Source organism: Sebastes fasciatus, chromosome 16 (assembly GCF_043250625.1).
Source record: "Sebastes fasciatus isolate fSebFas1 chromosome 16, fSebFas1.pri, whole genome shotgun sequence".
Classification (NCBI taxonomy): Eukaryota; Metazoa; Chordata; class Actinopteri; order Perciformes; family Sebastidae; genus Sebastes; species Sebastes fasciatus.
In genome coordinates, this window is record NC_133810.1 from 2,111,983 (window position 1) to 2,139,342 (window position 27,360).

Sequence of the window (27,360 nt, forward strand, 5' to 3'; positions counted from 1 at the left end):
TGTGTTTCTGCGACGTCTCCACACAGCCAGCGTCAGTGTGTGTTACTGAGACAAAGTCCTTTTGTATTCCAGTATTTCCTTCCATCAGTGGAAACCGATCGTCCGTTCATGCTCTTAAAATGGATTTATTTATGTTTTTCTTGTCATTCATCAGGAAACAGAAACACTTAATTTAAAACCGTAAAAGTCTTTACTCATATTCAGATTAAGGTGGGATGTATGGAGGACGGGACCATCTTGGTTTTTGGCCGTTGCGATCTTGATTTCATTGGCTGCCACCATTTAGTTCTTTTAGCCGTCGCAATCTTGTTTTTTACGGTGTCGATTTATTGGGCTGTCACTATCTTGTTGTTTTGGCCGTCGCCATCTCGTTTGTTTTTTGGACTTAGCTCCATCCTCTCGAGTCACTTCTGGTTGCAAATAACCAAAATGGCGACGGCCAAAAACCAAGATGGCGAGGGTCAAAATGCGGAACTCGAGGCTTCAGAATGGGTGACATCACGGTGACTTCGTCTACTTCTTATATAAAGTCTTTTGTCAGAGCGAGTCGATGGATTCAAGCCCGACTCATCTCCAACCAGCCTCTTCAAGATTCAACACCAGAACCCGACTTTCTAATACATAATATGAATAAATTAGTTTAATTTGTATTATTGTGTCTATGAATATACAGTAACTATGATTCATACCAGCCAACCAGAGTGCTGCATACACCTCTGTATACAATATTTACTATTAAAGTAAACAGTCGTAGAAATCTAATCTTCTCCAGACACATTCAAACTAAACATTTCAGAGTCAGTTATCAATGAATCAATGAAGACTTCATCATCCAGACGTCACACAAACACACACAGTGTGTCTCTGGCCCGTCCCTCAGCGCCGTCACAGAGACACACTGTGTTGTCGTCTAACTGGACAATGAACACACACACACACACACACACACACACACTCACAGGATGGCCGCCGTCTCGCCTCGCCGCTGCCGAACGCCTCAGACCTTCATCATCTTCCTCTTCGTCCTGTCAGGTGAGACACAACCTGCTGACATCACAACACAACAGTGGTGGAATGTAACTAAGTACATGTACTCAAGTACAAATTTGAGGTACTTTTCATGCTACTTTCTACATGCCATCTACATCTACTGACTGTACTTGTATACTTTTACTGAAGGATCATTTTCAATGCAGGACATTAACTTGTATTTTTTACAATGTGGTATAAGTACTTTTATTGAAGTAGAGGATCTGAATACTTCACCGCTGCAACACAAACTCTAAAACCTTCATCACAGTCACAATGATGCATGTAAACAATGTTTGTAATGTTGGATCTGTTGACAGGAAGTTGAATCATGTGTGTGTGTGTGTTCAACTGCTTTACTACCCAGTACTCCCAGTAACTTATTAAAGTGTGTATTTAAATTATAGAGTATACGTAGAGCTCAGCAACAGGAGTTCTGATTGGCGAGACTCCTGCAGCTCATAACATCTGACCAATCAGAGCTTGGTTGGACTTAATATTTTGGTACACTTGTTTACGCGTCTTAAATTACAGTAGTTGAGGGCAATTTCGAGTATTTCCATTTTATGCTACTTTATACTTCTACTTCATTATATTTTGGAGACAAACATTGTACTTTTTTACTCCCGTTACATTTATTTAATAACTTTAGTTACTTTGCAAATTCATATAAATATATAGTGAATATATTTATATAGTGAATATATTCATATTTGAATTTTTTTGCTGCTTATATATATATATATATATATATATATATATTTCCTGCTTGTATATAAATATATAGTAATATATATTTACTGCTTATATAAATATATATTGTAGGGACCCACCATTACTGGTGGCAAAGACAATGAACTACGCTTCTCAGGATCCTTGAGTCATGCAGCCATTGGCTGTGGACGCAGCTCAGTAGCCATTGGCTACTGTAGCATTCACACATAGGTGTGAAATTCACCCAGGACAAAACCAGAGGAATGTCTTTGTTCCTCCTCTTTCTGCCCTCCTCCTCTCACCTCCTGACCTGTGGAGGTGAGCTGCTGCTCTCTTGACCAGAAGCAGCTCTGCTCTCTGATCTATGGCCTGTTAGGAAACAGCCATAGGAACACAAGGAACCTCTAAGACAGAAGACGCGAGAGCCTGCCTTTTTACCTACTAACTTCAAGCAACAACCGCAAGGAAGTTAGCACCAAGCTATCAAGCTTCTGGAAAGAAGTATTGGAGCGATCAGCTTCCTCCAATCTGCACAACTTGATTGGAGCACAGCAAAGACAACATCCTTGACATGGAACCACAACTTCAACACATGGACTTCGCCACATCTGATGTGTTTAGTTTATGCTTCAAATAGACGAGGTCTTGCATGCAAACTAACCATCTTTTCTAACCCACTGCATTATCTGACACACATTAAGATCACATACATATATTATCTTGTGAATAAATGTTTGTGGAATATACGTGCTGGTCTCTTTAATGTTTTACAAGAGTGAATAATGCCAACCTCTGCTATGTCAAGAACTCCGATATCCTTCAACCTTTACTATCTAATTTGGTTATAGTTATTAATTTAATTATTAATCAACATTCCAAATTGATAGTTTAGTATATTTAATGAGACTATACTAACGTTTTGGTTATTGGTCCCTGATTCCAGAGTGGTGCCCCGTTTATTATTAATGTTTATTGATCATTTTTATTAATATTAATAATTCTATTCTATTATTATTTATTAATTAATTTTCTAATAACCAAATCTGTTACTGCCAAATCCCTACATGTTGGTGCCCCGTGTGAGGCATATTATTATTGTTGGCAAATTGTTCATAATTGTGCAATATTAATTTTCAGCATAATTTTTGGTCAAAAACAAAAATTTCATATTCCACTTCTAAACAAACCAAAAGTGTTTACATTCTACACTACTAGTCTTCCAAAGGAGTAGAAGTCCAGCTGTACTTTTAAACAAGTACATTGTGGTGAGAATTGTTATATGAGAGAGTTTGATTATTAACACTTTAAGCCTTTATAGTGTTAATTTTAATAACTTGCTTTTGCTGCTAATTCAAGTTAACCTATGCTGTAGACCTTGAAAAGATTTTGGTTCAGCATTTGAATACCAAGTATTCAAAGCAATCTAGTCTAGTTGTCATATTTTGCTGTTAATCTAAGTGTTCCTTTAATGACACAGTGTGCCACCGGCCCTATGTAACATAGAGAGCTTGTATGTGGCTGTGTAACTGCCAAGCATTCCAGCCTGAGTTAAATAGACCCACAGTGAGATACCAGCCCTGTGATATAAGCACCGAGCTGTTACTTCCACGTGTTCCAGCTTGAGTCACCTTTAAGAAACATCATCACAGCTGTTACTGCCCTGCATCTCAGTTAGTGCATGTTGTGTGTAAGCAAACTTCTTTTGTAAACCTTTGTTTACTTTACTGGCCCCCTTTGTTACCGCTTGTATATAAATATATAGTGTGTATTTACCGCTTGTATGTAAATATGTAGTGAATCCATCCTCTCTGTGCGTCTGTGCTGCAGGTGGACCGTTTTCGTCCGTTTCCTGTTTTAAAGTGGCGGAGGGGGGCGTGGCCTCTCTGTCCTGTCAGTACTCGGTGAAGCGTTTCGGTCTGAGTCGGGTCTGCTGGGGCCGCGGCTGCGGAACCTTCTGGTGCAACAACATCCTGGTTCAGACGGACGAGCACGGAGTCATCTCCAAGGTCAGCAGAACCAAACGATTCAAAGATTCACGTTTACTAGACCTAGATTTGGTCCGGACCGAAGAAGTCTTTTAGTTCTGGTCCGATTAATGTTCACACCTCAGAGTAGAGACAGTTTGGATGATCTAACCCTGACCCCTGGTGCTGCAGCTGACGGATCGGTACCGGCTGACGGGGGACGTCCTGGACGGACAGATGGACCTGGACATCCTGAACGTGAGGCGGACGGACAGCGGGCCGTACTGCTGCAGGGTGGACATCGACGGGATCTTTAACGACAAGAAGGTGATCATGAACCTGAGAGTGGTCAAAGGTGAGCCCAACCTATGACAGATATACCGTAGATTCTTTACACATAACAGAATGATCCCAGTCACTTCCACACAGTGAGGTATACAGCTTATTAATTAAACACTGGTATCGGATCGGGACTCGGTATCGGCCGATACCCAAAGCCCAGTTATCACTATAGAGACTGAAAAAGTCGGATCAGCACATCTCTATAATAATCTGTAAAGTAACTAAAGCTGTCAGATAAACGTAGTGCAGTAAAAAGTACCTCTGAGATGTATATAAGTAGCCTACAAAGTAAAATACAATGGAAACAGTTACTCTACTCACATACATTTAATTTAAATATATATTACACACAGCAAAGTGAAATCTTATATTAAACTGAAGCGTTATTGATGTTACAGAGCTGTCCGTCAACGTCTGTTATAAACTTTGTCGTCACTACCTCATTGCATTGTGGGATATTTATGCTGCGTTTGTGTCCAACTGAAATATTTTACCGGAAATAGTATGCAACTCGTGGACTATTGGTTTCATACTAAGGTTTCTCACATACTAAAATATCTCACATACTGTTTTAGTGTGCTGAATAGCATGTTAGCATTTCGGACGCAACCACGACCGTAACCTCTGTAAATCTGATTAAACCAGAGTTAATCTGTAGTTTAATCTGTTCTTTTCCCTCTCAGCTCCCGTCACCAGTTCTCCTCCTCCAACGACAACCACGACAGAAACGACCAGTCAAGTCACGGAGCCGTCGGCCACCACAGGTGAGATCTACCTGCTGGTCCCAGAGACCCGAACAACAAACCACTTCAACTCAGTCTGGGTTACCTGGCTTCACTGAGCCCAACGTTGGTGATCCTGGATAATAAACTGGTATCATGAAGCTGGTTATGAACTGGTTATGAGCTCACTGACGATGTGTTAATTACTATTAAACGTTGACTGCTCAGCTCTTCAGATCATTTGCAGATTCGTTGAGACTCAGCGTCAAGAAAAAGCTACGATCACACTAATCATGAGTTTATTTACTCAATAATTCAAAGTGTTTGTGTCAATAGTAAACTGGAAATCCCTGCTGTCGTCTCAGCTGGACCTTCTGAGGAGGAACTCCACCCTGCTGCGCTACGACACCGTCACAGTGAGTAACCACCACCCAGAATCATTGCTGGATTTACCTGCCAGGAGGGTTCGGCAGCTCTTCTTAACCCCCATCCCCTCCACGCTCTGTGCATTTAGCAGTTTTACTGTGCAGAAACTCTACCGTTTACTGTGTGGAAATTTGATTAAACGCACATTGATTTAGGAAAAGGTCCGCATGGATACGACCTGCATCCTCCCATGTTAAATCCAGCATGGTAAACACTACACATCCAGTAAAGGATGGAAACACATTGACAGGAAAAGCAGAGCTAGACAGAGCAGAGCTAAAGCTGCATGCTAACGTCTAAAAAAGGCCAAAATATGTCCAAAAAATAAGTCAGAACAAAGGCTGAAAAAAGTCAGAAAAAAAGCCGAAATATGTCTGAAAATGTTTTAAAAAAGGCTGAAATATGTCGAAAAAATCCCAAAGTATGTACAAAATATGGCCCAAAAAGGCTGAAATATGATCAAACAAAAGGCCAAAATATGTCCGAAAATAAGTCAGAACAAAGTCAGAAAAAGTCAGAAAACAAAGTCAGAAAAAAAGCTGAAAAATGCCAAAGTATGTCCGAAATATGGCCCAAAAAATTTCCCAAAAAGGCCAAAGTATGTCCGAAAAAAGGCCAAAGTATGTCCGAAAAAAGGCCGAAATATGTTGAAACAAAAGTCTGAAATATGTCAGAAAAAAGGCCGAAAAATGCCAAAGTATGTCCGAAATATGTCCCAAAAAATGTCCCAAAAAAAAGGCCGATAGCTGTCTGAATAAAAGTCTGAAAATGTTATCAGGAAACGTTATCGTATAGGTAATGAGGCGGTCGAGCCGGCCGTTGCTTTCGTCTCCGTGGTCAAATGGGCCGACGCTACGACTGTAGAGCATCCAGATACTGACATTTATGTTCTCTGCATTGAAACGGCCCCGATGGAGCTGACCATGGATGGATAAAGAGAACGGAGCTGACGGGAGAGCTAGAGACCACCTTGGAGAAGTTAGAGGAAGTAGTAACTACGTCCGGTTTTCAAAATAAGGTGTTAACAAAGGGAACTGTATATACAAAATACATCCATGGAAATAAGATTGATTGGATTATATTCACCAGAAGTATAAAACATTACATGTTCCTTATAAATGAAAAAGAAAATACCACTAATTTGTGTATTTATTCTTGATTTCTGGGTTGCTGGATAATAAATAATTCCTGACAATGACTGATATATTTGACTTCAGGACATCTCTGACTACTTACATGCTGAAAATCAAACATTCTTACTACAATAATTTAGATATTTTCCAAAGTAAAAGTCCCTGGAAGTGTATGACTCATCTTTTTTCCCATGGTCTAGTGTTAAAGAAGTTAACAATAAATTGCAATAAATTGTAATATTGAATTGCAATACTTAAAAATCACAATACATATGGAATCGGCCCCCGAGTATCGTGACAGCCCTCGTTGGTACATACTTGTAATCCACTTAGAAATCATAGAAAACGCTGCAGAACTTCACTGAGAAGCTTCATATTTTTAAGTTTTCTTCAGTATCAAAGCACTCCAGTGATAGTTGTCTGTACATAAATGGGTACTCTGCAAACAGGAGCTGCTGATAGATAATTCGGCATACTTTTAATGGTGCTAATTTGACAAAATGTAAACAAATATATAAGCTAAAAACAAAGAGAATAGCACAACCTGTAGCTGACATTACAACGGTACATTTGATGAGCTTTTACGCCGTCCTGCTCTCCTGATAGCTTTATTTTTTTTCTGTTGTCATATTGGATCCTGGTCATAAATGGTATCACATATAGAGTTAATATTAAGAACATTCTAATATTTAAATTGAAACCTCTCTCTCTCTCTCATGTCTGGTGGAGGACTCTCTACCGTCTCTGTCCCTTCAGATCAACGTTCCCGTCCTCTCTCTCTCCCTCAGTGTGTTGTTGATCTTGGCGGCAGTTTTTCTCTTTCTGGCCTTCAAACGTACGTTTTCTCTTCTTCAAACAGCGTCTCTATACCACAATATCTATACAATATAAACCAGAATATCTGTTGTGCCCTGCTTCAAACTAAATATGATTAAAAGGCTTTAACCCTGAACGCAGCGAGTCTGCACATTTAATACGTTTCAAATCTTATTTCCTTCTCCAGGTGGAATATACAGAAGAGCCTTAAAGACCGGCTGGTGAGTTCAACGTCGGCTGTTTATCATCTTGGATTTTGGCGAGCCGATGACGAACGATGCATTGTGGGATAGTTTAGGAGCATCGCAGCAAAGAGCCGTGAGACTAACGGAGAGGAGATGGACAGCTTTGAGAGCTGGACAGAAATCACGAAATTTAATCTATTTGATTCGTGTACATACACGAATTTCCCTTTTTTGTGACGCTCAGCAGGACTTTCAACAACGTATTTTTTGTGCGTTTTCCTACAAATGTCCAGCAACACATGACACACGTGTCAATTTACGCTACAGTCTTTTCAGAAGAAAATGACTTAGTTAGGTTTAGGAAAAGATCGACTTGGTTAGGATAAGCCTACTAAACTACTTCGCTAGCTTTAACAGAAGATTGCGTTTTGGGTTAAAATATCACCTAAAGTGTCGTAACTTAATTACGGAAGTTACGTGACAAAAACTACTTAGTTAGCTTTAGGAAAAGATCGCAGTTTGGGTTAAAATAACTCCGGGAAGTTACGTGACAAATGAATAAATGTTGACGGCGCCTAACATTTGTTTTGCTCTTGGTTAACAGAAACACCATTAAGGGAAACGCCTGTTTGTGTCTAAGAGGCTGTTTAACTTTAATTTTCTCCTCCAGTTTCTCCTCTGATGAACCTCCTCACATCATCTATGAGATCCGGATGAGAAGACCGGTCCAGGAGAACATCTACACTCTGGACTAGAGGGGCCGAGCTGAATGCACAGAAAGCTTTACGTTCAATTAAATAAAAATAAATCAAACACACACCTGCATGTGTTTGGCTGAGCGTGTGCTGGTTTATTCAGTGTGTGAAATACTGCATCACAATCAGGGTAGAGTTACCTCCATCAGCTACACGTTAACTACATTTCCCTCCTCTCTGCCGCTCTATACGCAGCGAAAACATATAATTAAGACGGGGCGTCATGTTGCTTCTTCTGTCCTGCACGTTAAACCCAAACCGACCCGTTAACATAAGACTCACAGTGGTGGAAGAAGTACTCAGATCTCTTGAAAGTAGTAATACCACAATTTAAAAAAACTCTGTTAAAAGTCCTTAAATCAAAGAACAAAGGTATTAGCATTAAAAAATATACTTAAAGTACAAAAAGTAAAAGTACTCATTATGTAGAATAATATGTGTTATATTATTATATTGATGCATTCATGTGCTCACTGTAATGTAGCAGCTGGTAAAAGTGGAGCTCCTTTTAATGACTTTATAATAATATATTATCATTTATTACTTGATTTAGATTTTGTTTTAATAATCTGTAAAGTAACCAAAGTTATCAAAGATAAATGTAGTGGAGTAAAAAGTACAATATTGGCTTCCACAATGTAGTGATGGTATAAAGTAACTAGGGATGCACCGGTACTCGATACCGATACCGATAGTTGTTGACGTCAGAAATGGTGGAGGCCTTGGAAGTACATTTTTCGGCGCATAAAAAATAAGTTAATATATTTTAATTTTAGTCGAATATTGTTTTTCTTCGTAATTTTTAGGGATGCACCGATACCGATACCAGTATCGAGTATCGGGTCCGATACTGTGCTCATGTACTCGTATTCGCAAAACGGCTCCGATACAACGGCACCGATACCACTTTACGGCAGCGTGACGTTAACCTCTCATCACCATCTTTCGGGTCCTATCGCACGCGCTCACGCGCCACCTCTCTGACGGTGCGGGCGAGACGGGCCCGACCCGGCGGGGCCGGGATCCCACCTCAGCCGGCGCACCAGCCCTCACTTTCATTTCACCACGGGGTTTTGCTTGCACCCTCTGACTCGCGCGTGCGTTAGACTCCTTGGATCATGTTTCAAGACGGGCCGGGTGGGTTACCGACATCGCCGCAGACCCCTGACGCCTTTTACGTGGGCCGCGCCGCGCCCTGGGGCCGTGCCCCGGTGGCGGCGCACCGCCTCGTATGCGGGACTCCCCAGCCTGCCGTGTGTCGCTCACACCCTTCAGCTGGCTGTTAACGAGGGTCTTTTGGCTCAGAGAAGTACTCGTATCGGTACTCGGCATCGGCGAGTACCAAAATGTAAGTACTTGTACTCGGTCTAAAAAAAAAGTGCCATCAGTACATCCCTAAAAGTAACATAAAATGGAAATACTCAAGTAAAGTAAAAGTACCTTGAAACTGTACCAGCTGCTGCTGAGCAGTACAGCAAAAAAATAACCAAATAAATGTTAAAAAATAAATAGATCAATAAATAAAAATGCAGAAGTGCTCCCACGTTTTCAATAAATTATTTTCACCTCACACCTCTCCAAAAACCAGTGTACTATTACAAACAACTTCAATAACTATTTTAATATTAAAATCAGCAGGATTTAACCGTTCACAGTTTACACTGTATTTCTGTTGAATAAGGACATAAATGAGATGCTTATCAGATATGGAGAGGAGGAGCAGAATTTATTATTTTATCTGTATTTAACTGTGTAGTTTGCAGAATTACAGCCGGTGCGTTGTTACAATATAGAAAAATAGAGAACAATTATGTTCATTTTGAGAGGTCATAGTGGTATTTCACACACTGATTTAATTCTGTGTTGAGACGCTTTCTGTCAGCTGACTGTGAGCAGGACGCTGCTGCTGCTGCTGTAGTTTGTCTTTTATTAGTGTTTCCTGTGATTATTAACCTGCCTGAACTTCATCAAAACAAGCTGAATAAAAACCAATCACAACGTCTGTGTGTGATCAATTCTCAGTGATTTCTAATATGGGATGTACCATTTAGACCAGGGGTCAGCAACCTTTACTATCAAAAGAGCCATTTTAGGCAAAACAAAAAAAAAGAAATCTGTGTGGAGCCGCAAAACATTTGATCATTGTGATGAAGGTAACACAGTTTATAGTCTAAGTATATAGTATATAAGTCTAATGCAGTGAGGGCCAAAGAGACAATGTATTACGGAGTATTAGGGCCACATTGAGGGGAAAAACATCTGAGATTTACAGAATAAAGTCAGAATATTACGAGAAAGAAATTGTAATATTACGAGAATAAAGTCATAACTTTACGAGAAAAAAGTCGTAACATTACGAGAATAAAGTCATAACTTTACGAGAAAAAAGTCTTAATATTACGACAATAAAGTCATAAAATTACGAGAATAAAGTCATAACTTTACGAGAAAAACAGTCGTAATATTAAAAGAATAAAGTCATAACTTTACGAGAAACAAATTGTAACATTACGAGAATAAAGTCATAACATTACAAGAAAGAAATTGTAATATTACGAGAATAAAGTCATAGCTTTATGAGAAAAAAAGTCGTAATATTACGAGAATAAAGTCAACTTTACGAGAAAAAAAGTCGTAATATTACGAGAATTAAGTCATAACTTTACGAGAAAAAAATTGTAATATTACGAGAATAAAGTCATAACATTACGAGAAAGAAATTGTAATATAACGAGAATAAAGTCATAACTTTACGAGAAAAAAGTCATAACTTTACGAGAAAAGTCTTAATATTACGACAATAAAGTCATAAAATTACGAGAATAAAGTCATAACTTTACGAGAAAAACAGTCGTAATATTAAAAGAATAAAGTCATAACTTTACGAGAAACAAATTGTAACATTACGAGAATAAAGTCATAACATTACAAGAAAGAAATTGTAATATTACGAGAATAAAGTCATAGCTTTATGAGAAAAAAAGTCGTAATATTACGAGAATAAAGTCAACTTTACGAGAAAAAAAGTCGTAATATTACGAGAATTAAGTCATAACTTTACGAGAAAAAATTTTTAATATTACGAGAATAAAGTCATAACTTTACGAGAAACAAATTGTAACATTACGAGAATAAAGTCTTAATATTACGACAATAAAGTCATAAAATTACGAGAATAAAGTCATAACATTACGAGAAAGAAATTGTAATATTACGAGAATAAAGTCATAACATTACGAGAAAGAAATTGTAATATAACGAGAATAAAGTCATAGCTTTATGAGAAAAAAAGTCGTAATATAACGAGAATAAAGTCATAGCTTTATGAGAAAAAAAGTCGTAATATAACGAGAATAAAGTCATAACTTTATGAGAAAAAAAGTCGTAATATAACGAGAATAAAGTCATAACTTTACGAGAAAAAAAGTCGTAATATTACGAGAATTAAGTCATAACTTTCCGAGAAAAAAATTGTAACATTACAAGAATAAAGTCTTAATATTACGACAATAAAGTCATAAAATTACGAGAATAAAGTCATAACATTACGAGAAAGAAATTGTAATATTACGAGAATAAAGTCATAACATTACGAGAAACAAATTGTAATATTACGAGAATAAAGTCATAACTTTACGAGAAAAAAGTCGTAACATTACGAGAATAAAGTCATTACTTTACGAGAAAAACATTCGTAATATTAAAAGAATAAAGTCAGAACTTTATGAGAAAAGAAGTCGTAACATTACGAGAATAAAGTCTTAATATTACGAGAATAAAGTCATAAAATTACGAGAATAAAGTCATAACATTACGAGAAAGAAATTGTAATATTACGAGAATAAAGTCATTACTTTAAGAGAGAAAAAAGAAAATAACACGCAAAATTACTACTTTATAATATTATGACTTTATTCTCAGATAGATATTACTTCAGTAAAAGAGCTGAGTACTTCTTCCACCGCAAAAATGTATGCATGGTAACTTGGGCAACGAGTACGACTAAAAGTACACAAAATGCAGACGTACTTTTCATTTTGGCCAAATTGTGTTGTGTAGTGATTCAAGATTCAAGATGTTTATTGTCTATTGTCTATTTTAGCTTCTATCCTAGCTTTTATTTTGAGCTTGTTTTTATTTTCTAATCTTTAATGTTTTAATGTTTTTAGAACTGTTTTAATTATGTCTTAATGTTCTTTTGCACTTTGTCACAATGTTCTTGAATGTTGATGTGAAGCACTTTGAATTGTCTGTTGCTGGAATGTGCTACACAAATAAAGCTGCCTTGCCCTGCCTTGCCTTGCCTTGCCTTGCCTTGCCTTGCCCTGCCTTGCCTTGCCTTGCCTTGCTTTGCCTTGCCTATTGTCACGCCGGTTATACCAGTACAATCGTTGTGAAATGCTTTTTCCTGGGAAGCTCCATTTAAAATAATAAGTTATATCTCATTTATAAAAGGAAATACTTTGTACAAGGCATATTAAGAACATATACATATCAGGAAGTATGAATGTACATATATAAGAAATACTTTGTTCAAGGCATATTAAGAATATTATATTTATTGACTTACATTGTATGGTTAGTTTTACTGTTGGGATTAAATGTCAGTTTTTTTCATATAATTTGCACAATTCATAGTGTAATCTGAGACTTTTTGATAGTTGTCCAAATTAATAACAGAAAAATACATACAGTAAGTTATTTTACACTGTAAATTAGTTAGTTTAGATTGATTAGTTTCTACCTCCAGGCCATCATCCTGATGAACACTTAATCAGTCATACACTGTCAATAACAATACATCAGTCACAACTCTCCATCTCTGACAGTATCACAGACACTTTATATGGACTATAATATATACATTAAGTACATTTCGCTGAGAATACTTGGGCATTTTTACTTGAGTAACATTTTTTAATTCAGGACTTTTACTTGTAATGGAGTATTTTTAGACTTTAAACTAGATATTACTTCAGTAAAAGAGCTGAGTACTTCTTTCACCGTAAAAATGTATGCATGGTAACTTGGGCAACGAGTACGACTAAAAACAGATTTACAGAATAAAGTCAGAATATTACGAGAAAAAAAGTCGTAATATTACGAGAATAAAGTCATAACTTTACGAGAAAAAAAGTCGTAATATTACGAAAATAAAATCATAACATTACGAGAATAAAGTCATAACTTTATGAGAGAAAAAAGAAAATAACACGCAAAATTACTACTTTATAATATTATGACTTTATTCTCAGATAGATATTACTTCAGTAAAAGAGCTGAGTACTTCTTTCACCGCAAAAATGTATGCATGGTAACTTGGGCAACGAGAACTACTAAAAACAGATTTACAGAATAAAGTCAGAATATTACGAGAAAAAAAGTCATAATATTACGAGAATAAAAAGTCATAATTTTGGGAGAAAAAAAGTCGTAATTTTACGAGGATAAAGTCATAACTTTACGAGAAAAAAGTCGTAACATTACGAGAATAAAGTCATAACTTTACGAGAAAAAAGTCTTAATATTACGACAATAAAGTCATAAAATTACGAGAATAAAGTCATAACTTTACGAGAAAAACAGTCGTAATATTAAAAGAATAAAGTCATAACTTTACGAGAAACAAATTGTAACATTACGAGAATAAAGTCATAACATTACAAGAAAGAAATTGTAATATTACGAGAATAAAGTCATAGCTTTATGAGAAAAAAAGTCGTAATATTACGAGAATAAAGTCAACTTTACGAGAAAAAAAGTCGTAATATTACGAGAATTAAGTCATAACTTTACGAGAATTTTTTTTTAATATTACGAGAATAAAGTCATAACATTACGAGAAAGAAATTGTAATATAACGAGAATAAAGTCATAACTTTACGAGAAAAAAGTCGTAACATTACGAGAATAAAGTCATAACTTTACGAGAAAAAAGTCTTAATATTACGACAATAAAGTCATAAAATTACGAGAATAAAGTCATAACTTTACGAGAAAAACAGTCGTAATATTAAAAGAATAAAGTCATAACTTTACGAGAAACAAATTGTAACATTACGAGAATAAAGTCATAACATTACAAGAAAGAAATTGTAATATTACGAGAATAAAGTCATAGCTTTATGAGAAAAAAAGTCGTAATATTACGAGAATAAAGTCAACTTTACGAGAAAAAAAGTCGTAATATTACGAGAATTAAGTCATAACTTTACGAGAAAATTTTTTTAATATTACGAGAGTAAAGTCATAACTTTGGGAGAAAAAAAGTCGTAATATTACGAGAATAAAAAGTCATAATTTTACGAGAGAAACAAGTCGTGATATAACGAGAATAAAGTCATAATTTTACGAGAGAAAAAAGTCGTAATATTAAGAGAATAAAGTCATAGCTTTACGAGAAAAAAAGTCGTAATATTACGAGAATAAAGTCATAACTTTACGAGAAAGAAAATCGTAATATAACGAGAATAAAGTCATAACTTTACGAGAAAAAAAGAAAATAACACGTAAAATTACTACTTTATAATATTATGACTTTATTCTCATAATACTACTTTAGTTGACTTAACGGCCACCAGGTGTCGCTGTTAACAACACATTATGATTCTCACATAGAGTCCCTTTAACTGACTGTCTGTTGTTAGCTAAGGTAGCTAACTGCTAACTATCATGACTCATCGTGTTTTAGCTTTAAGAATCATATTAAGACTGAAGCCTTTTGTGCCATTATTATTTAAGTTAGTCCATAATACATTTTCGTTGTGAATATTTTAGCTAGAGTCGTATTTTGGGCACGTTTAGTGAACATTTTGAACAGGTAGATGCTACTTACCTAGCACGGCAGTTAGCTGAACTCTCGCGATGTCACGCGAGATCACGCGAAAATTGCAGGCTCACTCAAGCATGTGTTTTATTTTACAGCCCACATGTAAGATATTTCATTATTAATAGGTGTAACACTGACATTTTGATCCATCTATGTATTTATTAAATGTTACTGTGAATAACTGTTGATAATGGAGGTTTGTGGACAGGTATAAAGAACAAGGTTCAGTTAAAAACAGATGATTTTTTATATTTATTGACTTACATTGTAAGGTTAGTTTTATTGTTGGGTTTAAATGTCTTCATGTCAGATTTTTTTATTTTTATTTAATCTCTTTATGTAATCTGAGACTTTTTGTTAGTTGTCCAAATTAATAACAAAAAATACATACAGTAAGTTATTTTACACTGTAAATTAGTTAGTTTAGATTAATTAGTTTATACCCCCAAAAGGAAAACAAAAGTCGTAATATTACGGGAATAAAGTCATAACTTTATGAGAAAAAAAGTCGTAATATAACGAGAATAAAGTCATAACTTTACGAGAAAAAAAGTCGTAATATAACGATAATAAAGTCATAACTTTAGGAGAGAAATAGTCATAATATTACGAGAATAAAGTCATAACTTTACGAGAAAAAAAGAAAATAACACGTAAAATTACTACTTTATAATATTATGACTTTATTCTCAGATAGATATTACTTCAGTAAAAGTGCCAAATTTTTGGCCAAATTGTGTTGTGTAGTGATTCAAGATTCAAGATGTTTATTGTCTATTGTCTATTTTAGCTTCTATCCTAGCTTTTATTTTGAGCTTGTTTTTATTTCCTAATCTTTAATGTTTTTATATTTTTATAACTGTTTTAATTATGTCTTAATGTTCTTTTGCACTTTGTCACAATGTTCTTGAATGTTGATGTGAAGCACTTTGAATTGCCTGTTGCTGGAATGTGCTACACAAATAAAGCTGCCTTGCCTTGCCCTGCCTTGCCTTGCCTTGCCTTGCCTTGCCTTGCCCTGCCTTGCCTTGCCTTGCCTTGCCTTGCCTTGCCTTGCTTTGCCTTGCCTATTGTCACGCCGGTTATACCAGTACAATCGTTGTGAAATGCTTTTTGCTGGGAAGCTCCATTTAAAATAATAAGTTATATCACATTTATAAAAGGAAATACTTTGTACAAGGCATATTAAGAACATGTACATATCAGGAAGTATGAATGTACATATATAAGAAATACTTTGTTCAAGGCATATTAAGAATATTATATTTATTGACTTACATTGTATGGTTAGTTTTACTGTTGGGATTAAATGTCAGTTTTTTTCATATAATTTGCACAATTCATAGTGTAATCTGAGACTTTTTGTTAGTTGTCCAAATTAATAACAGAAAAATACATACAGTAAGTTATTTTACACTGTAAATTAGTTAGTTTAGATTGATTAGTTTCTACCTCCAGGCCATCATCCTGATGAACACTTAATCAGTCATACACTGTCAATAACAATACATCAGTCACAACTCTCCATCTCTGACAGTATCACAGACACTTTATATGGACTATAATATATACATTAAGTACATTTCGCTGAGAATACTTGGGCATTTTTACTTGAGTAACATTTTTTAATTCAGGACTTTTACTTGTAATGGAGTATTTTTAGACTTTAAACTAGATATTACTTCAGTAAAAGAGCTGAGTACTTCTTTCACCGCAAAAATGTATGCATGGTAACTTGGGCAACGAGTACGACTAAAAACAGATTTACAGAATAAAGTCATAACTTTAGGAGAGAAATAGTCGTAATATTACGAGAATAAAGTTATAACTTTATGAGAAAAAAAGAAAATAACACGTAAAATTACTACTTTATAATATTATGACTTTATTCTCAGATAGATATTACTTCAGTAAAAGTGCCAAATTTTTGGCCAAATTGTGTTGTGTAGTGATTCAAGATTCAAGATGTTTATTGTCTATTGTCTATTTTAGGTTCTATCCTAGCTTTTATTTTGAGCTTGTTTTTATTTTCTAATCTTTAATGTTTTTATATTTTTATAACTGTTTTAATTATGTCTTAATGTTCTTTTGCACTTTGTCACAATGTTCTTGAATGTTGATGTGAAGCACTTTGAATTGCCTGTTGCTGGAATGTGCTACACAAATAAAGCTGCCCTGCCTTGCCTTGCCTATTGTCACGCCGGTTATACCAGTACAATCGTTGTGAAATGCTTTTCCTAGGAAGCTCCATTAAAAATAATAAGTTATATAACAATTATAAAAAGAAATACTTTGTACAAGGCATATTAAGAACATATACGTTAAGAATATATACAGTATACGATATTATTATACTTTTAAGAAATTTAAACATGCACTATCTGGCGCACTTTACACTCACTTTACACTATACAGCCTATATACCACTTTATTGCTGACTGCACATATGTACATATTACATTTATTTATTTATTTATTTATTGTACATTCTACATTTATTTATTGACGGACTGTACACACTATGTTCACCCATTCACTCTGTATCTTTTATATTTCTATTATTGTCTTTATAATTTTTGTATACCTTTACCTCTCCTGTGATTCACTCTGTTTGCTGATGTTGCTGCTTTGACACCTGAATTTCCCTCCGGGGATTAATAAAGGTTCATCTTATCTTATCTTATCTTATCTTATATATGATTGAGGTACTTTTTGTGTGAGAAGGTATTGTATGAATTATCTATTTAAAAGTCTTATGGCCTGGGGGAAGAAACTGTTCCTCAGTCTGCTGGTGAGATAAAGAACTGTAACACAATGAACAACAAATCAGCTTACAGACTTGTTCGAAGATCGTCTATATGCTTAAAAACATAGTGCTGATTTGTGTTTGGGACATGAATTTCCATGCAGAGTGAGAGCTCTTTATGTTTTTAACCTCTTTGTCTTCTGCTGTAGTGATGGGAATTCCGGCTCTTTTTGGTGATCCAGATCATTTGGCTCAATTCACCAAGAAGAGTCGGCTCTTTCGGCTCCCAAACGGTTCTTCATTTTACCACTTCTGCCTTTTATAATTCAGCCAAATTTAGCTTTTGCTGTTTTGACCTATGATTAGTATGTATGCACATATATAACTTAAATTATTCAATATAATTATACTAAACCTTATAATTTCCAGAATACCATAATTTTACATGCTGCTACTTTTCCGACTGTCACTCATCTTTTCTGCTATTCGCGCACCGCTCTCCTCTCTCTTTTTCTCTCCTCCTCTCCCTCCTGCTCTGTACCTGTAGACCGTCAGCGCGCTGAGGGCTAGTCTACTTTATGCAAATCATGTCATCTTGTAAAATAAACGTTGTTGATCCAAAATAAAGACAGATTCATCAACTGCATGGATTATTTCTCGCCTCAAATGTTCTCAGAATCACATTTCGGTGAACTATTTTCGTGATATAAGAGAAGAAAGTTTCCAAACGAGCCTACATACTGTTTCCGGTTTGAAAGCTGGGAGTAGCAGCCAACTACGGGAAAGCGTTCGTCAAATCAGGCGGGGACACCCTTTGAGTGTGTTCCAATCCACGTACTTCCTGAAGTACACTTCAGTGTAGTGCACTGTGTGCACGCTGTACTTACTTGAGTAGTGTGTGTATTTCAGTGGGGTAGGGTCGTCTCAAATCGAATACTCTGCAGCGCACTGACAGGAAATGACGATCGCAACATTTGATCGCGGCTTGCTACCCGCCAAAATATCTTCTTCTTCTTCGGGGTTTTACAGCAGCTGGCATCCTTTGTGTTGCACTGCTGCCTCCTTCAGGTTTTACCCATCCACTACCCGCAAAAATATCTGCCTGCTTTGTTGAAGAAAAAAATGAAAGCAGAGTGGAAATTACGTTTCCAAAGTCGTCGCCTACGATGTGTCCACCTGTTGGCTGAAAATGCACCGGTATGTTTACGTATTGTATTGTTTTATTCTTTTATCTACGTATGTTCGAATAGTGGTCGTGCTCCCGCCCCTTCCGCTACGTAGCCAAGATGGCGACAAATGAGTGTGAAAAGTGTCCAGCGTTCCACACTCAACAATTTGACCGTTTTGAGCACAACATCCGGGTACTTTGAGTGCACTGCATTTTGCCGTACTTCAGTGTTAACGCACTTATACACTCAAAATAGTAAGTGTAAGTACAGAAGTACGCGGATTGGAACAAACTCCTAGTCTAGTGACAGCCCACCAAGCGTCCAATGCTGGGAAGCGTCGCGTCCCCTCGCGATAAAAAACGCCCTTGTGGACATGTACCGTTATCTTAAAAGAGCCGGCTCTTTGAACCGGCTCGTTCTCGACCTTCACATCAGCAGTCTGCTGCGCATGCGCAGTAGGACGCCGCTCTCTCTGAGTATCAACAATGGCCGTCGCGATGCAGACGGAGGATTTCGCTTGTTTCCCTTCAGGCCCGGCGGAGGGTAGGAGCCGCTTCTTCTCTCTACCGACTAACGGTTCATCTAACGGAACAGCCGCGGTTAATCAAGCTGCTGCTGCTGTTAGCTTCCTGCGAGCTAACGTTAGCCGGCACTGCAGGGGTTAAGCTAGGCTAAGCTAGGCTAGGCTAGCTGTAGCCGTCAAGGCCTATATAAGGGAGGCTGGGTCACGCGTCATCAATGCGACATATCTCCGGGGGTTTAGCGCATGCGCAGTAGAATCTGGTCTGCACTGTTATTTTTATTGAACAAATTTAAATTTACAAACAACATGGCTCATAGATCATTGCATTAGAGTAAAAGGACAAGGTGCATACAGAACAAGAACAAATAAAATATGTAAAATTATACATGAAAATAATAATAAATTAAATTAAGGGCTATAGGGCTGTACCTGTAATTCATATTCTTCTATTATACTAAGAAGTTGCAATGCATTTTGGTTTTATATAAATAAAATAAACAAACAAACACAAAAAATATTCAAACATGTTTCCTGGCTTCTTCCTTTTTTTTTTTTTATTAAACAAATTTAAATTTACAAACAACATGGCTCAGATCATTGCATTAGAGTAAAAGGACAAGGTGCATACAGAACAAGAACAAATAAAATATGTAAAATTATACATGAAAATGGTTTGTTTAGCTCTTTTTTACTGTGTTAGCTGATGCATCTTATTTCACCTTTGCTGCTGTACACTATCTCCCCACTGCAACATGTAAATCTGGTCTGCAGCTTGAGTTCCACTGCGCATGCGTTGTACCCCATACTCCAGGACCAGTGTCCTATCCTCCTTCTATAGGCCTTGGTAGCTGCTAAGCTAAGCTAGCTGTAGCTGTTTCCTCTCCAAGGTCGATGAGAGCATGTGTGCATGCTGATGCTGCTCCAGACTGATTATAGATGGGTTGTGTTGTCATGCAGCAGGTGGAGACGGAGGGAGGCTTCTGTAGATGTGTCAGCAGCACACCTGCATGTGTTTTATAGGCCAGATGCATTTAGCTAGTTAGCTGGCTGTAATCCTCAGGTCTGGCTTGTTTAGGCTACACAACACACACATGCTGCTATGAACTGTTCACTGGACAGCATGGTGGTTGAACTGTTCACTGGACAGCATGGTGGTTGAACTGTTCACTGGACAGCATGGTGGTTGAACTGTTCACTGGACAGCATGGTGGTTGCTGAGCTGTTTATGAATGCAACTTTAAAAAATCAACGTGTTTTTATATTTGTTCCGATTATTATTACTCTATTATAATTATTACATTATTATTATTACTCTACTAAAGCATATTATTACTATTATTATTATTATATTATATCATTAGATTATTATTAATCTATTATAATCATTAGCTTATTATAATTACTCTTATTATATTATATCATTAGATTATTATTACTCTATTATAATCATTATATTATTATTATTACTCTATTATAATCATTATATTATTATTACTCTATTAAATCATTATATTATTATTACTCTATTATATCATTGTATTATTATTATTACTCTATTATAATTATTACATTATTATTATTACTCTACTAAAGCATATTATTATTATAATTATTATTATTATATTATATCATTAGATTATTATTACTCTATTATAATCATTAGCTTATTATTATTACTCTTATTATATCATATTATTATTATGATTACTCTATTATAATCATTATTATTATTACTCTATTATAATCATTAGCTTATTATTATTACTCTTATTATATTATATCATTAGATTATTATTACTCTATTATAATCATTATATTATTATTATTACTCTATTAAATCATTATATTATTATTACTCTATTATATCATTGTATTATTATTATTCTATTGTATCATTATATTATTATTACTCTATTAAATCATTATATTATTATTACTCTATTATATCATTGTATTATTATTATTCTATTGTATCATTATATTATTATTACTCTATTATATCATTATATTATTATTATATTTTATCATTAAATTATTATTACTCTATTATATTATTATTTTATTTTATCATTAAATTATTATTACTCTATTATATCATTAGATTATTATTATTATTATATTATATCATTACTAGATTATTATTACTCTATTATATTACTCTATTATATCATTAGATTCTTATTCTTATTCTATTTTATCATTAAATTATTATTACTGTATTATATCATTAGATTATTATTATTATATTATTATATTATATCATTCTTCTTCTCAGTACTCAGTGCAATGAAAATAAAGTTAATTTAATGTAATCCAGCTGTAAGGGACACCTTTATGATCAAAAAGCCCTCAAAGTTTAACAGACAGATGAAGCCAGTGATGTTTTCCACACCTGAAAGGGTTAAATGAAATAGCTCTCATCCAAACCAACTCTGTAAGTAAAAAAACATCCCGACCTGTCAATGCTCCTGCAATGTCATATATCCAACCAGATTTAATCCCCTGACTTAATACAGGGCTTAATCACATCTGTCTGATACATCACCGGTTATTTCTGTCACGTCTCTGAGTCGACGCATCAAAGGTGAACTCATCGTTTGAGCCGAGAACAAAGACTCGAGCTCAGAGTTAGACCCAAAACACACAGCGTCTGTCTGTCCGCTGTTTACAGAGATGTGCACACGGGGAGCGTCTTACATTTAGCAGGCAGGAGTTTAACCCTCTGAGAGCCACAATAGAGTCTTCTTTAGGGGGAGATATCAAGTCAACAGTAGACGTCACATAGAAGTGGTGTACATCATCTGAAAGCTGAGAATCTGGAGATTCATTTGAGATGCAGCTCAGCACTGTGTGTCAAGTTCTTCTAGTCATAAACATTATGAACATGATGATGAAGTATCTGATGGTCATCCTATGCTCTATTATATCTCATAAGTTGTTGCAGCAATTTTTTGGGTTGATACCATTTGTTCCACAGATTTGGTGCTAAATTTTAAGTAGGAGGAGGAGTAGGAGGAGGAGGAGAAGGAGGTGGTGGACACCAGCTGAGCTGTCTTGATGAATGAAAAGCAGAATTGTTGTTTGAACTTTTGCCACAGATATGTTTTACGTTGTGTGTTATAATTACATTTTCCCAGAAGATGTGACCTGATTTGAATTCTCCTGTTTGTCTCTTCCCCCCCGCTGCAGTAAATAAGATGATAAAGGAGCGCGGCGACCTGTTTTCTGACTCCCAGTGTAAAGTCTGCAGTGCTGTCCTCATTTCAGAGTCTCAGAAGTTGACTCATTATCAGGTCAGTGAGCCCGCCGGCTGCTTCCACGTCAGGGGACGGGACTTTATTTATAACGGTGCTACTACGCTCAGTGATACGGGGGGAAAGCTGCACCATAGGTATTAGCTAGGAGGTATGATTATTGAATGCACTTTACATCACATTAATGGTTTTATTATTACTATAAGAGCACATCCACATCATGCTGGCCAGGAAGTTATGATATATCATTAAATCTCAAGTAGAGATGCACCGGTAACACTTTTTTTCAGATCGAGTACAAGTACTTACATTTGGGTACACGCCGATAACCGATACTGGTATCGGTATCGGTGCATCCCTACTCTGTTTTGATACTTAATCTTTTTTGGTCTATAAAATATTAGCAGCAAAGATAAAAGTCCCATCACAAGTGAGAAGAATTCAATCCGTCTTACTACGAGTGCAGCCGTGATGAAGATGTGCTCTCTAGTTCAGGACAGAAGACAACATTTATCGTCCACTTGCCGATTCAAAGTAGTGCTGCAACTAAATGATTATGTCCATCCCAGTTTCTCAGAGTCCAGGGTGATGTCTTTAAATGTCTTGTTTTGTCAGTCCAAAACCAAAAGATAGTTTAATATGATATAAAACAGAGAAAAGCAGGAAATCTCCATATTTGAGAGGCTGAAAACAACATTTTTGCATGAAAAATTACGTTAATCAATTATCAAAGTAGTTGTCGAGGACAGAGGACAGGAGGAAGGACTGATGCTGACTGTGTTCTTCAGTTTGTATAAACTTCACTGAGATATTAATAAACGTTACAGTTGCTGCTCTAGAAGCTACATATAGCCTGGTTATATATAACATATTCATTCTGGATTTAAAGACAACCAGGCTGACATATGAACACTTCAATATTTGTTTATTTATCACAAGTTATATCGTCATCACAATATTGAAGAGTGTTCTCACACATGGCAGATTGTCCTCACGTCGTGCAGGCCTAGTGTTGATGTGTAGTTGTGTTGATGTGTAGTGATGGTTTTTTGTCCACGTTGTGATGAAACATTTGTGTATTTTCAGAGCAAGAAACACGCCAACAAAGTGCGCCGTTATCTCTCCATGCAGAACGAGAAGGAGCCGGCGGTGAAAAAGCTCAAGTCGTCGTCTTCTGACAGCGTGAGTAAAAATCACTCAAAGTTTTTGCTGGCATTAAAAATGAATAGATGTATTTAAATGAAAAGTAGCCGAAGCTGTGTGGTTTATATTAAACGTAGATTTATCTTAAATGTCCATTACTGTGAAGACGAGGAGGCAGATCTGTTGACGCAGCAGACAGTCAGTTGTTTGTCTCTAACGGGACCTGGAACTGATTCCTGCCGCCGTGTCTGTCTGTGTGAGCAGGACTGTAACAACGGAGACACCGACCGCTTCAAGGTGTGTCACGTATGTAACATGACCTTCTCCGCTCCCGTGGTGGCCGAGTCCCACTACCAGGGCAAAGTTCACGCCAAGAACCTGAAGCTGAAGAACGTCGGCCCCCAGGCCCTCGGTACGCATCATTTCATTCATTATTTACCTTCCGTCTCCTTTCTTTCTTTCTATTCCTATTATTTATTCTAACTGTTGTTTCTCCCGGCAGTCGCCTCCCAAACGCCACCAACAGTCCAGCCCAAGAAGAAACCTGCAGATGATTTGAGCGGCGTGCCGGCAGCGGCTGGTGGAGGCGGCGGCGGCGGTGGCGGCGGCAGTGGCGGTGGCGGTGGCGGTGGCGGTGGCGGTGGCGGCGGCGGCGACAACAACCCGGACCGTTTCTGCTCCATCTGCCAGGCCTCCTTCAACAACCCGCTCATGGCCCAGCAGCACTACGTGGGCAAGAAGCACAAAAAACAGATGACCAAGCAGAAACTGATGGAGACGTACGGCCCCTCCACGGCACCAGGTCGGACGCCACGCAACCAGGACGATACAGCAGGATTTAAGTCTTTCCTCTGAGAGGACAAGAAAACTAATCTCTCTCCCTGTGTGTGTGTGCGTGTGCGTGTGTGTGTGTGTGTGTGTGTGTGTGTGTGTGTGTGTGTGTGTGTGTGTGTGTGTGTGTGTGTCTGCAGCTTCCACTCAAAAGGGCTACCCGTGCACCATCTGCAGCCTCGAGCTGAACTCTGTGGAGCAGTACCAGTCTCACATCAGTGGAGCCAAACATAAGAACCAGTAAGAACACACTTCTGTTTCAGTACTCAGGACCCGTCCACACGGACGCTTTCAAACGGAGCTTTCTGTGTGTTTTGGCCTTTCGTCTACATCAGAGGTCAGCAACCTGCGTCTCTTCAGCTCCTCTCCAGTGGCTCCCTGTGGATTTATACACATGGAAATGAATAACTGTTCTTAGTTTACATTTTCTTTTTTATTTCTCATTGTTGTAGGTCTATGGTACGACGGTACGACGAAGTATTAGGGCCACATTGAAGGAAAAAAATAAATCTGAGATTACGAGAATAAAGTCATAATATTATAAAGTAGTCATTTTACGTGTTATTTCCATAAAGTTGTGACTTTATTCTGTAAATCTCTGATGTTTTTTCCCTCAGTGTGGCCCTAATACTTCGGCTGCTGCATTGCAGCCTTCAAGTATCAGCGTTTTTTCAGGCGTCTGATTTGGCCAACATCTTCTTCTTCTTCTTCTTCTTTGCATGATCGTCCAACATGACTTGAGGGTTATATCATCGCCTGTTGGTTTGGCTCTGGACAGCGCTTCAGTTGGGATTTCAAATGTTTTCTTTGGACGCAGATTCTTTTTAAACGGTGTTCATATAGATGGGATTTTTGTTTTTAGAACAAAGGAGGAACAAACTTAAACATTCCCCGTGTACGTGTCAACAGGGACTCATTCTGACGTGTCTAATTTCTGTTTTATTTTGACCGACCCGATCAGTAGCATTGAAAAAACAAACTGTCTTCTTAATCTCAATCTTAAAATCTTTTAACAGAGTGAAGAAATCGGGCCTGAACGCTGCAGAGAACCCGGACGCAGCAGAACCACCGTACGAGGGCGACAACCAGCACGCCGTCGGAGACAACCAGTTCACCGAGGCGGACAACCAGTACGCCCCCGGGGACGACCAGTACGCCCACGGGGATGACCAGTACGCCCACGGGGACGACCAGTACGCCGCCACGGACGACGCGCAGTACGCCGCCGGAGATACCCAGTACGCTCCCGAGGACACGGAGTACTCGGAGGAGTACCAGTTTACTTGAGGCCGGGACCGGTCGGGGACTGCAGAGGTTTCAGGACTCGGAATGACACACAACAACCAGCCCCCCCTTTAACACATTAACATCGACCTCCACGGACCTTCAGCCCCCCCCCCGCCCCCCAAACACCCAGACGTGGTGTTTGATCATTCTGGCTTCCCGACTGAAACAGTTCTCCTCTACTGAGACGAGCTTCTGGTGTCTGATAGGTGAGAGGACGGTGACCCTGCAGCGTGAGATCCTCGGTTCATCTGGTACCCACAAAACCCCCGATAGAGGAAGTCCTCCTCTTCTGTTACAGCAACGCCTTCTCACTCCCAACTCGTCTAATACTGCGCCTCGGCACCAGAGACCGACGCACGGAGGCGCCCTTTAGTGACTGTATGTGACGAACCGGGCTTTCAACTAGAGGAAACGTTCCCACCGGTTAACAAACTTGTGCTTGTGTTAGGGATGCTCATTTTGAAAAATGTTCTTAACCGATAACCGACCCTCGTTAACCCATTATTAACTGACTAGTTAGTGGCATGCAGCGGTGCACCAGCTGCAGTGTGTGATCACAACAGACAACTGAGTCTCCAGTTCAGCGTCCGGGAGCGTTAACTTAGCAGCTACGATGCTGCGTGTAGTTGTCTGTTGTGATCATACACTGCAGCTGGTACACCGCTGCATACGACGCACTAATCTTGTCGGCTAATAATCCCTACATCATGTATTATTGATGAGAAGGCGACTCTTTAAATTGATCAGATGTGAAGTGATCAGCTGTTTAACGAGACGGCGTCTCACTCTGTTGGAGTCGTGTGTACAGGATGAACTGGCCATGGCCTTTATGTAGCCGATACCGATTTATTAGAATATATAGATATATATATATCTATATATTCTTGGGATCAGCTCGGGACATCTGTATTATAAACATCATGAAGTTAGTTTAAAGCTGGGATACAGCAGGGTAATGTAATCATTTATCTCTTACTAACTAACCTCTAACCTCTACTAACATCACAGCAACGCTGCGGTCCGCCTCACGCCTCTTCACCTGAGTCCAGATGGTTTCTATCTCCAGTGAATGTATTTATTGAAACGTCTCCTCCTCCTCCTCCTCCTCCTCCTCCTCCTCCTCCTCCTCCTCCTCCTCCTCCTCCGCGTCCTCTGCTTCTCTGCTAGTTTGATTCTTTCTCAACCTGGTGTGTTGAGGACATAAACAACAACAAAAAGCCAGACGAGTGGCCGTAGTCGTCAGATAGAAGGAGAACTTTCTGTCCAGATGTTGGATCCAGTTTGTGAAAGCTGATATTATTATTATTTAGCTGTTTTATGAGAACTTTGTTTTACACTTTTATTTTTTTTTACCCATTTTTTTTTTAAAATTTTATTTAAAAGCCAAAATATCTCCAGAAGTTTTCTATTGAAATATTGTTGCTTGTTCTGTGTAAATCATTATTTCGTAGCAGGTTGTGAATTCACTAGATTTCTTTTTTTAAATGTTAAA

General features: G+C 37.5%; 2 protein-coding genes across 3 annotated transcripts; both read left to right on the plus strand.

Moving 5' to 3' along the window:
* The first annotated feature begins 896 nt into the window (after nucleotides 1–896).
* On the plus strand, nucleotides 897–10,086 carry timd4 (T cell immunoglobulin and mucin domain containing 4). 2 transcript variants are annotated; one of them, XM_074611684.1, is made up of 8 exons: nucleotides 897–1,032; nucleotides 3,571–3,749; nucleotides 3,900–4,062; nucleotides 4,733–4,813; nucleotides 5,108–5,187; nucleotides 7,054–7,165; nucleotides 7,334–7,367; nucleotides 8,002–10,086. In XM_074611684.1, the coding sequence occupies exons 1-8, from the start codon at nucleotides 963–965 to the stop codon at nucleotides 8,084–8,086; spliced, it is 804 nt and encodes a 267-aa protein (XP_074467785.1). In that variant the 5' UTR covers nucleotides 897–962; the 3' UTR covers nucleotides 8,087–10,086. The 2 variants fall into 2 exon arrangements, with proteins under 2 accessions (XP_074467785.1, XP_074467786.1); XM_074611685.1 differs by having other exon boundaries at nucleotides 5,137–5,187.
* Nucleotides 10,087–19,230: 9,144 nt separating this feature from the next.
* znf346 (zinc finger protein 346) lies at nucleotides 19,231–26,542 on the plus strand. Its single transcript, XM_074610881.1, has 7 exons — nucleotides 19,231–19,373; nucleotides 22,543–22,646; nucleotides 23,694–23,789; nucleotides 24,015–24,162; nucleotides 24,253–24,552; nucleotides 24,722–24,821; nucleotides 25,598–26,542. Exons 1-7 carry the CDS (start codon nucleotides 19,316–19,318, stop codon nucleotides 25,866–25,868), a joined length of 1,077 nt encoding a protein of 358 aa, XP_074466982.1. The 5' UTR covers nucleotides 19,231–19,315; the 3' UTR covers nucleotides 25,869–26,542.
* Nucleotides 26,543–27,360: the final 818 nt, after the last annotated feature.